This window comes from Lissotriton vulgaris, chromosome 11 (genome assembly GCF_964263255.1).
Source record: "Lissotriton vulgaris chromosome 11, aLisVul1.2, whole genome shotgun sequence".
In the NCBI taxonomy this organism is placed as follows: Eukaryota; Metazoa; Chordata; class Amphibia; order Caudata; family Salamandridae; genus Lissotriton; species Lissotriton vulgaris.
In genome coordinates, this window is record NC_141699.1 from 1,029,804,798 (window position 1) to 1,029,822,398 (window position 17,601).

At 43.0% G+C, this 17,601-nt stretch overlaps 1 protein-coding gene across 1 annotated transcript in view; it reads right to left on the reverse strand.

The window, feature by feature from the left end:
• The window catches only part of KNG1 (kininogen 1), a 60,504-nt gene extending 53,291 nt beyond the window's left edge, over positions 1-7,213 (reverse strand). The window contains exons 1-2 of the mRNA XM_086944352.1: positions 6,871-7,213; positions 1,516-1,632 (exon numbers count right to left, since the gene is read on the reverse strand). Coding sequence (XP_086800478.1) covers positions 1,516-1,632; positions 6,871-7,065 — 312 coding nt within the window. The 5' untranslated portion in view covers positions 7,066-7,213. The remainder of the gene's footprint in view (positions 1-1,515; positions 1,633-6,870) is intronic.
• Between the last annotated feature and the right edge of the window lie 10,388 nt (positions 7,214-17,601).

Here is a 17,601-nt window from a genome sequence, read left to right on the forward strand (position 1 = left end):
CTGTAAAATTTAGGCCCCCTACATCTCAATCACCAAATACCGGTCGGTAACGGCCGAAATAGGCCGTTACCGACTGGTATTTGGTGACCTACATCTGGCCCCTAGTGAGGTGGAGGGGATGTGGCGTTACAGCGAGAGCGGCTGACCTTGGTACTGGGGAACCAGCTTCAAGCCCTGGCGTTGGCGCATGAGCCCGTGATTCTGACCAAATCAATTCATTTTCCTGTCCCTGAAAAAAATTAACTTCATGCTAGGTAAAGCTCCCCGATGCCCTTGGGCCGAGTTCGCGCTATATAAAACTGCAATTAAAAAAGATGATTAATTCCGGAATATTGATCATTAAAACAGATTTATTTCCTGTAAAAAGCAGTTTTATCTAGCATTGCGATGTCAGGCATTTTGCAAATGTTCTGCAAGTTTTTGGAATTTTAGGCAGTCACCAGAAAATTTTAATTCGCTATCTACATTTTAAGGCAGAGAGAAAAAAGTCGAAACAAACAAGTATTGGCAAAGCTAATGGGCCTGGCAATGGCTTTTTTATTGCTTATTTTTGTTTTACCAGGGTTTTAAAAAAAAATGTAGTTTAACGAGAGCTGTCGGGTCCTTGTCATTGTATTAAAAAGAACATTGACAAAAAGCAATAGTATTTTTTGGTTTAAAAAAAACACCTTTGCCATAGAAGTTTTTGACACTGTATAGAACTACTTGTGTGCAGATGTGTTCCCAGTGAAAGAACTGAATGCTGTCTCTCAGACTCCCAATGCCCAGTACCCAGTACCCATTGCCCAAAGCTGTGTGCTGTAGTGGGTGAAAGAAAACATAAATGACTCAATAACAAACCGGTGGATGAAGAGAGGTGGTCGAAAGTCCCTCTAAATAAATATATTCTACGTATAATTTTAGTAAAATCAAACATTTTCGGCTAGCGCGTTATATAAAAAGTGCCAATATAAAGTGCTGGTATTTAAAGTTCTTGTATCAATAATATTTTTAAAAAACACTCGACCAGATTTGCAACTAAAGAGAAAAAAACTCTTTTTAGTGGAACTGATCAATATATACAGGCTCTGTGCAGCCACAAAGTCAAGTGAGCCAATCGGTAAATTGGGAAGACGATTGCAACATGCTGTAACCTGTGGTGGGTAAAACGATAATGCAAATTGACAGAATCCACTGTGTACTTTGAATAAGAAAGTGCCAGGATCTATAGTCAACGCTGGTCTTGACTATATTTACTTAATTACTTTGAAACAAACGGATATTCCTTCCTACATATTTTTTAACATTTTAAAAATATTTTTTATATATTATGGTTTTAAGTAGGTCCATCATTTACATTTGAAAAAATGGTGCAAAGTAGAATTGCTCCATTTTTTATTTTTATTTATTTTCCATTTTTTAGCATAACTGAGGCCACAAGAGAACAAGGTGACCAACATACTAAGCAAGTTAAATGCAAAAGTCAAGTTTAGCCAATACATGTTTGTGATTTTCTATCACCATCTGAAAACATACCGCATCTATGATAGGTCTGAACTGACAATACTGCCACTCGTGACCGTCCCCAGCAGCGCATATGCTTTCTATGATTTCGTAGGCCACGTGGTATTGTTGCTCACTTTCATCTGTAACCTGTGGAGAAAACACCACATATATTATTAACCTGTGTATGCACAGAAAAAACAAACACTGGCAAATACACTTTCCTGCTTGAATGTGCAGGGGCGGCTCTAGGCTCATGGCGGCCCTGGGCAGGGAGCATAGGTAGGGGCCCCCGAAAGAGGGTGTCCGGGCAGGGCGCGGAGGCCAGTGAAGAGAGGGGGGGGGGTCAGGGTGTTTCGAAGTGGAACAGAGCCGGAGGCCGCCACCACGCAAATATGTATCCATCCTCAGAGGATTGTTATATTAAGGATATATATTGGTGTGGTGGCCCCTGGGGTTTGGTGTCCCTGTGCAGGTGCACAGCTTGCACATGCCTAAAGCCGCCCCTGAAATGTGCTAATGCATGAACATTTTGTTTGTTTAAACCTTTGTTTCTATCCCTTAGTACATTGAAGTGAGGCCCTCTGGGATGTCAGTGCTTGTTAATATATACAAACGTTAAGAGAGACATTAAAAGGTGCTTTTTACAGCATTACATGCGATACCTTTCATAGCCTTTAGGATTCCAAGAGGGGGAGTGCCAATACTCTACTTACAAAATCCCATCATTCAACAAGATTAGTTGGGTGGTAACAATTTTATCTTGATAGTGTGAGCAATGAGAATAAAAACAGAGATCCACCAATGATTCGATTGAGATCAGCTCACCGATTGGCAGCAGACATGACTGGCCCGTTGATAGTGAACTTGATCAACAGGAAGTAGAAATTGATAAAAGTGCATGATTTTCACTTGTGTAGCAGAAATTTATATGTGCATATTTTTCACTGAAACTGCACTGAATGAGAAAATTAAGGGCCTGCTCTTTTACTTTCTCCACCACTGAGACCCCAAAACATCTCAAAAGTGATTTAGAGAGTGGAAGACCAAAGATTATCCACTGGTAGGGCCTCCATGAGCCCCACCTGCAGTCAATCAACAGCAGCCCCTCATCCATCTCGGGCACACTACTGTTGAAGCATTGGGAGGCCCGCTTATTGAGGGTGGTCCTCCTGAAAATAAACAATGGGCCCACATACATTGAGAGAATTCACTGCGGTTGAGTTGTATTGTGTTTTTGATATTCACAAACTTCCATGTTGGTAGTATGTGAAAAACTAAAAGAAAGATTAAACGGGTACGAAAAACATGTCCGCGGACTCTGCATTCATATTTGTCGAAAGCGCTTCTTTGAAACCTTTGAAACCTGCAGATGCACTTTCAGCTATTAGATCTCTGCAACACAGATCTAAATATGATGGGTGGTTCTCCACTGAGGGGTTGAGGGCTTCCACCAACCTGGTGAGATGGCAGGCCACCAGACAAATTATAAAGGACCCTCTAAGCAATTGAAAGTTGAAGAGGTGGGAGAGTTATTTGGAATCTTCTTGCATATCCTCTGTCCGATGTGCCTTACAGGACCCTCAAGGTATGCCTAAGAGGATTCTGGGGAATGGAGGTAAGTCAACCTGATCTGAGTAGCGTGTGCATGTGCGTGTAACCTGAATTGTTTAGTTTGCGGCTAAACCTCCAACCCTTAATAACTTTGGCTTTGGGGATCATCCTGAGAGCCGCACGTTCCAACTACTTTCATCACAATAGTTCTCAAGTGGCTCGATGCCATGTGTGGCACTTTAAGCCAGCCTAGACCTTTTAGCCTATAGCAAGCTGCTTTCTAGGATTGTAGTTCAGCTTGTAGCTTTGGACGTATAGGCTCTAGAATCCTGTCATGAAATGTGATTGCGGCTTACAAAACATCAGAACTGTGTTCTGTTATCACACATGACATGAAGTTACTTGGCCGACATGGGTCACTTGGCAGCCATGCCATCTGTTAAGAAGGGGAAACCAGACTGACCTTCCAAAAGTGAGCCACTGTATGGTAAATTATGACTTTAATCATTAACTACCATGCTATCCTGAGAAATGCAAGGAAGGGAAAATCATTAGAGCTGCTTCAATGGCAGTGGACAGCCAAAGCGTTTTGTAACCTCTATATTCAAGAGCAACAAAAGCAAAAAAAGGCACTTAATTTTTTTTGTGTTTATACAGGCTCCTTGGCCTTGGGTGAAGGTTGATGCCTTCTGTCTGCTTTCAATCCTTAGTAGAGAATAGTTTTTTGGCAGTTATGAGTATGAAGCTGAAGGCAATGGAAGTAGCTCTGGTGTAGATCCTGCTATTCATGGTTTGCTCCCTTAGATGCCGCAACATCTTCCAAGGACTGAGGACCTCCTCAGAGACAAGTCTCAATGCCCCATAGTCCAATGTCTGAACAGGAACCACCAGTCTCTTCTCAAGTGCAAGTATCAACATCATTCCCAGCCACTCCAGTAAGCCCATCTGTAATGGACGAACCCTTCATAGATACATCTCCCAGTACTACAGTATGAGAGGTTGGCTGGAAGAACTGGACACTGACCCTCACACCAGTACTAGTGACCATAGGAACCTGCATCCAAGTCACTACCCTGCTATTGATGTTTGGAAACATTATCCTGTGTCCTCAGTAGAGAACAAGGGCATTTCTTTTTTGGTGGTTGTTGCACATCCGCACCTTTGCCAGCTCTGGCCATTGAGCTGCATGTTTTTACAAAGGCTCAGGAGGTTTGGAGGAAGCTACATCTCGAGTCAACCATCTCAAAATGCTCTGACTACAAGGATTGGGCACCCCATGATTTTCCCATCATTATCTCCAGATATTCCCCAGATTAGTCTTTGGTGGCAATTACTTCTCTACATGGTAAAATGATGTTCTCTGACAAGCCAAGTATCCTGCAACACACAGCAATTAAATGCAATCTGGTGGTATTGCCTGAGATAGGTAAATTTCAGTTAAATCAGGGCAGCCTCATGCGCCATCTTTGTCACAAATTCATCCAGTGGTCCTTAGACAAGAAAGGGAATGTTCAGGGAATAAATATAGACTAAATAGAACTATATTTTTACGAAATGTCCAGCCGGACAGTTTAATATCTTGATAAGAATAATACAAGAGGAATACGACACAGAGTGTGATGGACGTGGGACACCAGCCGATGTCCGACTAACACACTGGGGGGACACAAACATGGGAGGAAAATGGTAGGCAAGGTCGGGTCATCTGAGTGTCATAAATCATAAGCAGATAATCCACAGTATACACATATGCATGCCCTCAGTGCAATATCAGCAGACCCACTCCAATCCATTAGTGCTACAATACACGGATAACTGCAGAGGTCGTCTCACATGGAGAAAACTGACTTATGCTAGACAGCTTCTGAAGTGGCCGCCATTAACTCACTTCTGTCCTAGTCTGCAACAAACCCAAACAAGACCCTAGCCTTAGTTGAGGCCTTTCTCTAGCAGCAAAGGTTTTACTGATATCCATATCTGGGCACTTGTCCCATCCATGCGCTGTCAACGGGGCCTCTCACCACTCTATCTGGTCTTGAGTTCTATGAGACTGGTGCCAAATCTTGCTCGGCAAAAGGACTCAGGTAATATGGTCTGTTTAACATTAAAGCATGGGAAAAGACTTCCTTCCCATAGAAAAGTAATGGCATCAAGGAAGTGGATCATTGCTGACCGACAAGACTTTAAAATCTCCAAAAGATTTGAGGGACTTCAAGGTTCTTGCATAGGGATGGTGCCACCACCAAGCTCTATGTGTTTTCCTGACAAACCAATCTAGCAGATCATTGAGACCAGAACTACAAGATCAGTGGAAACACACTGTCATTTGCCTATATGTTAATGAGCAAGTGTACCTGTATGATGAGTGCCCCTTGTGTGCGCGATTACACAAAAGCAGGTTCACTGGAATTATGCGATTCTTCAGACGTGACATTTCACAGGATGATTATGAATTTGCCACATGATTTGCAGATTGTAACTAAAAATGCTCAAACGGATCAAATGCTACTAAAGGTGCGGTGGCTTGAGTTGCCATTCAATGGAAGGCCCTTCCCAAAGTTTGACTGATCACCTTTCAGTATCTTATTGCTGTATTTGGGTGTTAAATTGGTACTAAAGAGGCGAAAACCTTGGTAAGTCAGAAATACTGTCACAAAATGTGGCGCATTACGCCACATGAGTGACCTTTTCTTGCCACAAAATTTAGTCACCGCTCCCATATAATTTAGTTCTCTCCTGCCGCATAATTCCAGTACCCCTACACAAAACCCAAACCTATTCACTTTGTAAGTAAGGATTAAACTGCTCACCCACAAAGTGGGTCTATCCATCTATCATCCCAGTGAGCTTTGTCTCATGGTCCAAAACCTTTAGAGTAAACTACTCACCCACAGAACGGGTATATAGATCAATTGATCCAATGAGCTTTGACTCATGGCCAAAACCTTCGGAGTAAACTACTCACCTACAGAACAGGTATATAGATCAATCAATCCAATGAGCTTTGACTCATGGCCAAAACCTTCGGAGTAAACTACTCACCCACAGAACAGGTATATAGATCAATCAATCCAATGAGCTTTGACTCATGGCCAAAACCTTCAGAGTAAACTACTCACCCACAGAACGGGTATATAGATCAATCAATCCAATGAGCTTTGACTCATGGCCAAAACCTTCGGAGTAAACTACTCACCCACAGAACGGGTATATAGATCAATCAATCCAATGAGCTTTGACTCATGGTAAAAACCTTCAGATTAAACTACATACCCACAGAACGGGTCTATCGTTCTATCATACCATAGTACAAAACCTTCGGAGTAAACTACTCACCCACAAAACCGGTCTGTCCATCTATCAAACCAGTGAGCTTTGACTCATGGTACAAAACGTTGAGAGTAAACTAGTCACCCACAGAATGTGTAAATTGATCAATCAATCCAATTAGCTTTGAGTCATGACCTAAACCTTCAAATTAAACTACATACCCACAGAACAGGTCTATCCAAGTTTCATCCCAGTGAGCTTTGGCTCATGGCCAAAACATTCGAAGTAAACTACTCACCCACAGAACGGGTATATAGATCAATCAATCCAATGAGCTTTGACTCATGGCCAAAACCTTTGGAGTAAACTACATACCCACAGAACGGGTATATAGATCAATCAATCCAAAGAGCTTTGACTCATGGCCAAAACTACAGTGCACTACCAATGCTTCTTTAGATGCAAACCTGCATCTTCTAGCGGGCGCAGCCCTTACCCTCCAGCGCGCCCCCATAGGCATCAGAGGCAATGTAAAGATGCTACAAGGATACAGAACGCCCTTACTGTGGTGCCCGCTTCTGTGATCCTCCGCAGTGCAAACAGGTTCCCTTCTTTCCTGCCCGCGTTGTACTTCTTCAGGGCCAGGTCCACAGCTCCAAACACGCCCGGGTCGTTGCAGTTGGCATCTTGAATGGTTGAGGGGTCCCCTCTGCTGGAGAAAACCTGGGAGCAGAGGAACAGCACAGCTAACCACTTCATGGCTGGTGACCAACCCCACTGCCTTGCAGGGATGGCTCCTGGAGAGGATTGTGCACAAAAGTCCACCCTAGTTTAGTAACCTGTTATTGATGAGAAGCAGCAGGGCGAGCTTTGCCCCCTGTTTACCTTGTTTCAACAGTTCAAATAAGGCAAGTTCATGCAAACATTTTCACTAGGACACAAAGTTTGTCAACCTCTCTGAGGAGATAGTGGGCGTTGAGAATCATTGATTCAGCAGCCTCCCTATTTCAACAGTACAGGCCACGAGGCGTAGGAGGTCAAGGGGAAATTTACTTTTTATTATGTCCTTAATGTCCCGAAAGCCTTTACAGATAATATATATTCACACTGGGCCATAGGTTCTATTTACTGATAACAAAATGCAAGTTGCAAATTATGGCCAGCATTTTTCCAGCCAGTAAAGGTATTTAAGCACCGACTTATGTACTAGTAGATCGGTTCACAAAAGACCCAATCATAATGAGTCCTAATTCGACTTACCTCGTTCATGCCGCAAATTTTGACCCACTACGATTTGTTGCCATTACAGGGATGGTGGCCTCCTGGGGCCAGCAGATCCCCATGTCTGTGATTGCTTTTAAATAAAGCAATTTTTTTTTTTTTTTAATGCGGCTCCTTTTTCATAAAGCAAAACGAGGTGCATTAAAAAAACATGAAACGTCTCACAATTTCTTTAAAATTTTTTTTTTTTTAGAAGTAGGCAGCATATGTTTGAGTTTCTGTAATTTCAGAATTTCGAAACCTCTGCTCCCAGTCTTCTGCCTCAAGATGGTACTCTTTTGAAACCTTGTTTTCTAATCTCATTGACAGTTGATCACACAGGCAGTATGTTCAGTTTATCTAATGAAGCTGTTCTAGGGTTATGCACAAGGAAGGTCAGAATCTGAACTTTAATACTTGACTAAACCTGGAAAAATACAGTGATCTTAGGGCATGTTTCATAGGGTCTCGTTTCTGGAGCATGAGAAAGAATATGTTTACCTGATTTTGGAATATTTGCAGCCTCCATTGAGACACTTAAGGCAACCTGTGTAGGAAACATTCTAATCATTAAGGGGTGCCATAAGCATGACTCTTCTTCGTTCCTCTCTATGCATTATTTGAAAATGGGTGAGAATTTTCGAGAGCATTGAAAACTGTAGAGTGATGTCCTTAACCACTGTGTGGAGCACACGAGAGTTAAAGAATGTGCATGTGAAGTAAAGATCAGAAGAAAACCGTGTGCAATTGTTGCAGATGTTCGTCTTTGCCGAATAAATTGTCATAGGGTTCAGGCTGACAGGTGTGCACCAGAGAAACATGTAAAGGCTCCCCAAAATGCACTTCTAGGCAAATGCCTACATTTGCACCATCTTCCTCTTTTTTCCAGCTTCCTCCACTTTTATTACTCCAGAATATGGGATTGGATGAAGGAAAAGACAATATCCTCTGCTTATGGATTTTTTTTAATTTTTCAAAATGTGTATTCCCAGATCTGTCTTGGATCCAGACCTGTAGAGGTCTGTGAACTAGCGGATACAAACGTCTCTCTCTGATTAATGCTTTGCTGCCCATCAAGCAATTTTTAGTTTCACAAATATCTAAAAAAAACTACTGAGCGGAATTACTACCTTTCTTTGGATACCCCATTAGAAGTAAGAAAGTAAGCAGAGAGTACACCTGATGTTCCGTTATGAAGAGGGAGTCGGATATATTTCTACGAAACCCTTGTTGAATCAGTTGCCTGTGTGATATTAATGTTCAGTAGTGGGAGAGTGCAACTGATTATACACTTTCTCTCGCTCTGTGTCCATTAGTGATTACACGGAATTACTACAAGCCTCAAAAAGCCCTATTTTGGGTGCAATACTAGTTTCATGCCAGGTTTGGTATCATTTAATTTAACAGAGTTTACCTCATCAGTGAATAAACTTTCCTATGGGAGGTAACACAATTTGTTGTTCCCTCCTGTAACCTTTCATCCCATGGACAGATCAGCACAGAAATTGACTTACAGGAATACACTTGGCAAGTGTCAGATTTCATGCACATTTGCCAAATTAATAAGCGAACTAAAGATACATTTTCAATTTTAACAGAGGTGTAACCTTGACTACAGAGTGACTTTGCTCCCTTCCCCCTTGACCAATCCGTAGCAAATCTGGGGCGAAAATATGTTAATGGATATTTAAGTCTATGTCAAATTTGGTGCAGATCAATCCAAGAGTTCAAATGTTATAAGTGAGTATCCTGAATTGGTTTTCACTCACCCAAAAACGGAATGTCTCATTGAAAAAGTTTGTCTACAAATCACTGAACGGATGGGGTGGTGATCACATTTTTATGGTTCGTCTTCTTTCCAGTTATTCGGTGCTTATTCTTTTTTTTTTTTTTCTTTTAAAAACCTTTATTGAATTATCAAAGCATTACAAGCGCAGGCCTACAACCACAGGGGCCGGCCGCAAACTCAGGATATAGATTCAGGTGGCATGCAAATGTATACGACCGCGTAATATCAACGAGACAAGCATAGCTTATGATTGCATGTGCCATTAAGCAAAGGATATCAAAGGTTTCATTTTTTTGGTTATGAAGAAGCAGTAGTGGCTGCACTATCGATGGCGTGACACCATAGAATAGAATTAAGAAGAGATGGGGGGACGCACCCCGCAATGTAATCAGAACCAGATGATGAACATTACAGCCTTAAACATACTACGCCCGCTAAGGCAAACAAGGAGCCAAAATCAGTATACTAGCGAGCGATTCAGCTAGAGCATCATCCCGAAAAACCCACCCTCTAGAGAAGTAAGGCATAGGCAAGTATAGACGCCAGATAGAGAAAGAAGTGAGATAGAGAGAGACAGTCAACCTACTGAAGAGGAAGGAAAGCCCCACCTGAGAGAAAGAGAAAAGAAAGAGAAAGAGACCATAGAACAAAACAAACTAAAATAATAACCCCCCCCCCCCAACACCCACCATCCTGCACCCCTGTAATGGCTACGGCCAACCCCACTAACAGCGTGCCTGTCGCCCCAGAACTGCCCTAAAGAAAGGAAAGAAAGCGGAGGAGGAGAGCAATAGACACACTCCCGGTCCTCATTACACCCCACCAGCAGCAGCCTCCCCAAATTCCATGTCGACTATTAAAGCAAGTATTGAACACGTACATGGGGAGAACTCCAATAAAAACCTCCCGTCTCCCAATAGCATACACGGTGCATATCTGGCATAAAACAGATAGAAAAGCTAACCCCGAATGTCAAAGTCAACCTTGACCAGTTCGGTTCTTCACGAAAGCCCATGTCGTCCAAGCCACAACAATCGCGAAGAAGGCAAAGCGTCCAAGACAGTTCAAAACAATGGCGACGGATCGAGGAGAGGAGACAAAATGGCGGCATCTGAAAACTCGACAATTGAGGATGAAGAAGGAAGGCAAACCACTCCGAAAGTCACTGAAGAACTGTCCTTGGCGGTAAAAACCTTTAGCAAAACAATGTTCCGTCGAACAGGAATGGAGCAGGGAAAGCCAACGACGATCACAGGTGCACCCTCCATAAGACCAGAGTCATCAAAATAGGCTAAAACAGGCTTCCGTCCGGGGGTCTCTAAATGGTGCGGAGAATAATCCACGGGGTCCAAGGCATGCTGACAGCTTGTCGGATTATCCGCTTCCGGTTCCAAGTGCGCGTTATCCAGCTTTACAGACATCCGTTGGCACAGGACGGCAAAGTGAGAGCGGAGCGCCCCAATGGCGGCCATTACGGACCTCAGTGTTGGTGTACCGTCAGTATCCCCCATCTCCTCCGACATGAGACGAGGCAGGATTCGGATCCCTGAAACACCGTCCAGGAACCAGGCACACACGGGGCTTATGACAACAACGAGCGCTCACACAACAGGCAGGGTCGGTATTTCGCCACTCGCGGGGGCCAGCCCGACAACCCGGGCTCCCCAGGGGGTCACCGGGCATAGGACCCCCGACCGTGGTCACCGATATCACATGCCTCACTGTGCCGTGTCCTTGAATGAAGCCGATTACTCAGTTGCCAACTGGAATTAGAAGGTTTGGACCGAGGTCGGGAGACCGGAAGCAACCCTGGTCCCACAGCCGATGTTGATCACATCCAACCCGGATGGGTCAGAAATCGAGGTACTGGTGGAAGCTCTGGAATAGGCCGAGAAGTAAATTCGACGTAACTTTGTCACCCGGTAAGTTGGAGGGTCTGGGTTTGCACCGCAGGAGTCAGGAGCACTTCATACATGTGGGAGTCCGGCGTGCTGGAAGGATAAAGGGCAGGATATACGAGCTGCCGGTGGAGGTCGGCGGAGCCGGGAGCTTATGCGGCCATCTTGGATCGTAGCGTAGCTCCTCCTCGGTGCTTATTCTTATTGAAAATTCGTTTAGCTCTTTTGGAGATAAAAGGCAAAATATGAATGTCCAATATACATAACAAACTGTTTCCATATTAGAAAAAGTCTGCAAACATCCAAGTGGCCAAGCTCGAGCCTCTTAGATGCCAGTGTACATGCACAACACTTGTGCATGCACACTAAATGATCACACATTTTTCTTCCAATATTCTCAAACATTGGCCCGAAAACTTCAAAAAACAACCAGAAGATTTGGAAAAACAAAGTAAATACGCTCCTAGAGGCGAATATATGACGTTACAACGCAAACAATTACAACGTATGCCTTTACAACATGGTTTTTATATCACAGCATCCATTACAACGCATGATTTTCCAACGCATGCCATCAAAACGCATTTTTAGAAACTACATTTACAACACATTCCATTACAACGGGGAACAGCGTTTGCAATGCAACTTTTACCACACACTACCTTTACCACGCAACTTTTACAACGCAAGTCGTTACAACAACTTGCGCTGGGGGGCGCTGTAGGATAGGGAATAGTTTAATTTACTATCCAAAACCTTCCCTACTATCCACGGGGACTGGAGTTGGAATAGTAAATTAAAATATTCACTATCCAGCGCCCCCCAACGCAAGTTGTTGTAACGACTTGCGTTGTAAAATTTGCGTGATAAAGGCATGCGTTGTAAAAGCATGCATAGTAACGACATACATCCCATTACAACGCATTCCATTACAACGCATAACATTACAATGCATAATACTTTTAGGGCAAGAGTAGGGTAAGTGAGTAGGGTAAGTGTTGGATAGTGTAGGGGTAAAAATGACTATTCCCACTCCAGTGAGTGCAACAGTAGGGTACGTGTTTGATAGTGTATGGGTAAAAATACTATCCCCATGTACCTCAAAACCCATACCCACCCTAAAACTAAAAAAATCCCCATTACTTACCTTATAATGCGTTGTAATGGCATGCGTTGCAATAGTATTCGTTGTAATGGCATGCCTTGTAGTGACATGCGTTGAAATGGCATGCGTTGTAATGGCATGCAATGTAAAAGCAGCAGCATTGTAATTACTGGGTTGTAACAGTAGTGAATTGAAATGTCTGCGTTGTAATGGTTGTTTTCCCCAAGAGACGAGATACTGCATTATTCAGAAGTGTTTGACTTTTCTAGCTACTGTTGAACAATAAGCCACACTCATCTGCTAGTTCAGCAAAATAATTTTGAAAGGTTTAAGTAGGGATACAACAAGTTCATCCATTGCCTATGGATGTTAAAAACTAGACTAATGCAAACAATGTACCCTTTATACATTTATCGCAAAGGAATGCATACCTTTAAATAGTGTTGAGTAAAAGTCCCTGTGTGTTGAACATACAGAAACTTATTTAACTTATGTACACAGAGTTTAAGTTTATGCATTTTAGGGTTTGTCCAAATTGCTTTATGTCAAATAATATTTTCTGACATCAATCTTTAAGGTATATGTATATAGTATTCTTTGCAGGTGCCTGGCTGATGATGGCTGATAGCCAGAAACCGGTCCTGAGATCCTTGATTCCGGTCCAGGGAAAACATGGCTTAGCAGTGCGGGCTGGACTGTTCCCATGAGGCACAGGGTCAAGACTGATTTGCATATGGCCATGTCTGAACTGGGGTGGCGTGATGAGAAAAATAACAATGGATTAAACCCAGATCTGTGACTGGGGGTGAATGTGTTGCCAATGTGCAACATTCCGTCCATCACCTTGTGTCTTTTGCATCTCTTACTCCTAAAAAGATCTTACTTCCTAGACATATATTGTGCATGTCACATGAGGGTCTTGACTTGATGAAGTTCCCTGTCCGTCAAACCTTCGGTCCCCCTGCATGCTTTATTGTTGGTCAGACGGGCAGCTATCCGTCAGCAGATCCCATGTTGACTCCATTGACAGAAAGCTGCCTCCGATAGCCCTATGGAGTATGGGCTGTTGAAGAAGGGGCATTACACTACCCACACTATTTAGGGGGAAAGTGTAATGTTCTTTTTTTCTAACCACGGCACTGAGGAGCAACAATTACACAAATAATGACCCCTACACCCAGGGAAATCGTCCCTTGTTGACTGGGTCACCAGTTGTTTGCTTTTTTAATAAGAAAATTGCACTTTGGGAGTTTGTTACTGAAAAATAAAAACTTTGTAAGAGTTTGGAGAATGGCCCTCAAAACCGACAGCGGTCGTCCTCAATTTTCTTTTTACTTTGACAAGAATCACAATGACTGCATTGCTATCATGGTACAGTGGTCACTGCTGGGCCAGCGGAGAGCTTACATTTGGTAGGTGGTAGTCTGTCCGGGTGGACGACATAAGGCCCTCTGCCACCCTGATGGACTGCACTCCCTAAGTCTTTACATTACATCCACTAGACGTCTTCACGACTGAAACTGTACATTTTAACTCATATAAATCAGATGTTCTCCTTTGAAGCTAAAGTGTTGCCACTCATTCATCATGCTTCAGTGTGCTTTCACCATTAGCATAGAGGTAAGAAACTAAAATATGCAGCTGGGAAAGAATGTTTTGGTTATAGCATGTGATTATTGTGGTACCTGGCCTATGCATTTGTATCAATATTAGCGGTAATACCTATTTAGAACAGTGACAATGATTTTGCGACTTCCTTGTCAACATAAAAATGTCACAGTGCAAACCAAGAGGAAAGTGTTATTCAGTATTACAATTGTTAAAAAAGTGTAATGAATAGAGGGTAAGGTACATAGTGAGGGGTATAGGAGACCAGGTGGGTGGAGGGACGCATAGATGGGCTGCAGAGGCAGGGCACACACAAGGGCATGAGGAGTCTACAGAAAATACAGGGTAGGAGTCTGCAGAAAATACAGGGGAGGAGGGGTGCACACAAATGTGCTGGAAGCATTTGCATAAAGATGGGCTGAAAGGCGATAAAGACCATTCAAAGCTGCAGCAAGGCATGTGTGGGCCATACAGAGGGCTGTGAGGATACAGAAGCCTACAGAAGACCACCAGGGGCAAATTTGGGTGCACACAGGGGTCACAATCATGGGATGCAGAGGAGGCAGGGATACACAGAGAGTGGGTGGAGCAAGCATGCCCACTATTATACTCCAATATAGACATTAGAACACTGACCATATACGCCAACACCACCACTATCCTATGCCAACACATCCACCATTGTATGTCCACACAACCAAAATAATACACCAAAACACCCACCTTCATATGTATTGTATTGTAATGTATATAGCATTTATAAAGCGCAACAAACACCCTACGTGTACCCTGGCACTATAGAACGTGACGCAAGCACTCATAAAACTGGAAGAGTAAAACCCGAGTAGACAGCACTCACAGACAGAGGATCAGATTCTGGGGAACAGCCACGTTTTGATCCTTTTCCTAAACAAAGACAGAGTGTTACATTTTCTAATTTCAAGTGGTAGTTCCTTCCATAGCTTCGCAGCAGCAGTACTAAAAGCCCTCCCTCCCATTCTAACCTAATTGAACTTTGAGACCTTCGCCAGACAAGCAGAAGAGGAACGGAGGCTCCGGGTGGGAGTGTACCAAACCAATTTCTTCTGTAAAGGCTTTGGCCCAAATCAGTGTAAGGCCCTAAACACTATACATAAGGAATTAAAATGTATTCTTTGCACCACTGGGAGCCAAGGTAACTCGGCTAAGCACAATGATGCAGAAGAGTCTCGTGGTCTAGACAGAACTAATTTGGCCGCCATATTTTGGACATGTTGCAATCACTGACTCAGATACTTTGGAGACTCCAATAGTAGGGTGTTGCAATAATCAAGTATGTTTAAAATAACGCCTTGTACTATTGGGGATCTGGCCGAGTTTGGGAGCAACGGGAGGATCTTTCTCAGTGCTCTGATCAGACCGAAACAGCACCCCACCGTTTTATTCGCTTGCTTCTCCAGTGACATGTTGGCGCAGAACGTAACTCCTAAATTGCGCGCCGTCTTGGTCGGGACTAAGGGAGGTGAAGTTATAAGGGGGCAAAATTTGTGAGGGAGGGGCAGAGTAACCTTCCCAACTGTACAGTGTAGAATTTACGTTTTATTCGAGTTGAATTGTAGCGAGTTATTACGAAGCCACTGCACACTAATATGCATACAGGCATGAAGTCCTCCAAGGCGTTAGATTGGGTTCCATTCAAGGACAGGATAATCTGGGTGTAATCAGCATAGTTCACCAATTTTACATTATGAGCCCGAATTATGTTGATCAATGGGCTCAAATAAATGTTGAACAAAATTGGGCTGATGGCAGACCCTTGAGGAACACCATGCCAGATGTTGGAAAAGGCAGATTGAAACGGAGGTAGAGCCACTGTCTGACACTTGCCGGTAAGATAAGATCGAAACCAGTGCCCACTATTCCTACCTCCTCTAGACGGGTCAGCATGATGCCATGGTTAACTGCGCCGATGTCCACACAACCATCATCATATATGAACACACCTTCATACATTCACACATCCTAGATAAAAAAGTAATACAAAATATAAAATTAGCTAAAAAACTAAAATTGAAAAGGAGTTCAGGTTGTCAATTGTTTTCACAGACCCTTATCCATAAATACTAAAACATCATAAAATTCATGAATTAAGGTGCTCCTATAGCTGTTATTTTTGAGAAGGCTGCAGAAGAGGTGTTTTTGAAGGGATTGTTGAAAATATTTGTAAGTTTGAAAAAGGGTGAATGATGGCTTGACTCACTTTTTTGAGTGGCATTGTAGGTGTGTGATCATGAGGCTTGTGTGTTGGCATATGATGGTGGTATTTTATGTTTATGTTGGTAGTTCAGAGCCTCTACTGTTGTGGGTTTTTGCATGATAGCTCCTGTCTAGGTGTATGATGGTGGCTGAGTGAAGTTTTGATAGTGGGTGTATTCACATACATTGGTCGGTGAGGGCATATTAATGTAGCTGTGTAGTTGGGTGAAAGGGTGAGTGCAATTACATAGTAGTAGCAGTGAGTACATATCTTTTAGGTATGCTGTCATACTGTATGTTAGTTGGACGGTTGGATGATGGTTAGTGTAATGTAATGCAGTTTCTTATATAGCGCACGTATCACCACAAAGGGTATCTCGGCGCTTGCTTTGAGAACCCGTCCTGGTTTTCCCTGTGGGATAGCCCAGCTGGGCACCCCCAAGGTGAAAGCCAGGCATCCCGCCGCGGGGGCCGTAGTGGAGATTGAGCAAGCTATTGCCCAGAGTTGCAGAGCGTGAACCCCTGATTCAAGTAGGCACCGAAGCGAGAATTATCAGGTCCGTGGACATTTGGGCTCCAAACCCTGCCACGACGGGAATTGAACCCTGGTCCCGGGCCGACCTCTGCTTCTGGGTCTGCCTCCTCTAACCGGTGAGCCACACTTCTCCACTGTATTGTTGTATGATTATGAGTGGATGCACAGATACAAGTAGTTGTGTTTGCTTATCATTGTGTGCTTGTTGATGTATGATGTTGATTGCTTTGATGTATAATTAGCAGTTGGCACATCGAGTTAATAATGTTTTATATATTTTTTGAGGGTGTGCAGGTTTTCTATGAGCGTAGGCTGGGGATGGGCGTTAAGTAGAAATTTGTTTTTTTACATATTTACATTCTTCTGAAGTGCTGCGTACCTTTGTTATATATATATATATATATATATATATATATATATATATATATATATATATATATATATATATATATATATATATATATATATATATATATATACTCTCCTCCAGTGCCGGTTAGTGCACCCTGGGCTGTCACGGAACGGTCCCAGATAGACCACCGACAGTCCTTAAATTATATCCCAAATACCTCCTCTTTCCAGAAGTAAGCCAGGACACCCGGAGTTTGTTTGCAGAGTTTATTCGGCAGAGTGAAAAAGTGCGACGCATTTCGCCGATAAGGCTTGCTCACGCTCGTCTTGATTACAATGGCGGCATGTATGCGGCAATTCGACTTATGTGTAAATAGATGTAAAAATAGGTGTTTTTACACAATGTGCACATTGCGCATTTATGCAGGAATTGTAATGTTTAAAGAAAATCTTTGTTTGCTTGTTTTGAGTTTACTGCGAGATAGTCTGTTTTCCCTTGTTATAGTGGTCACAT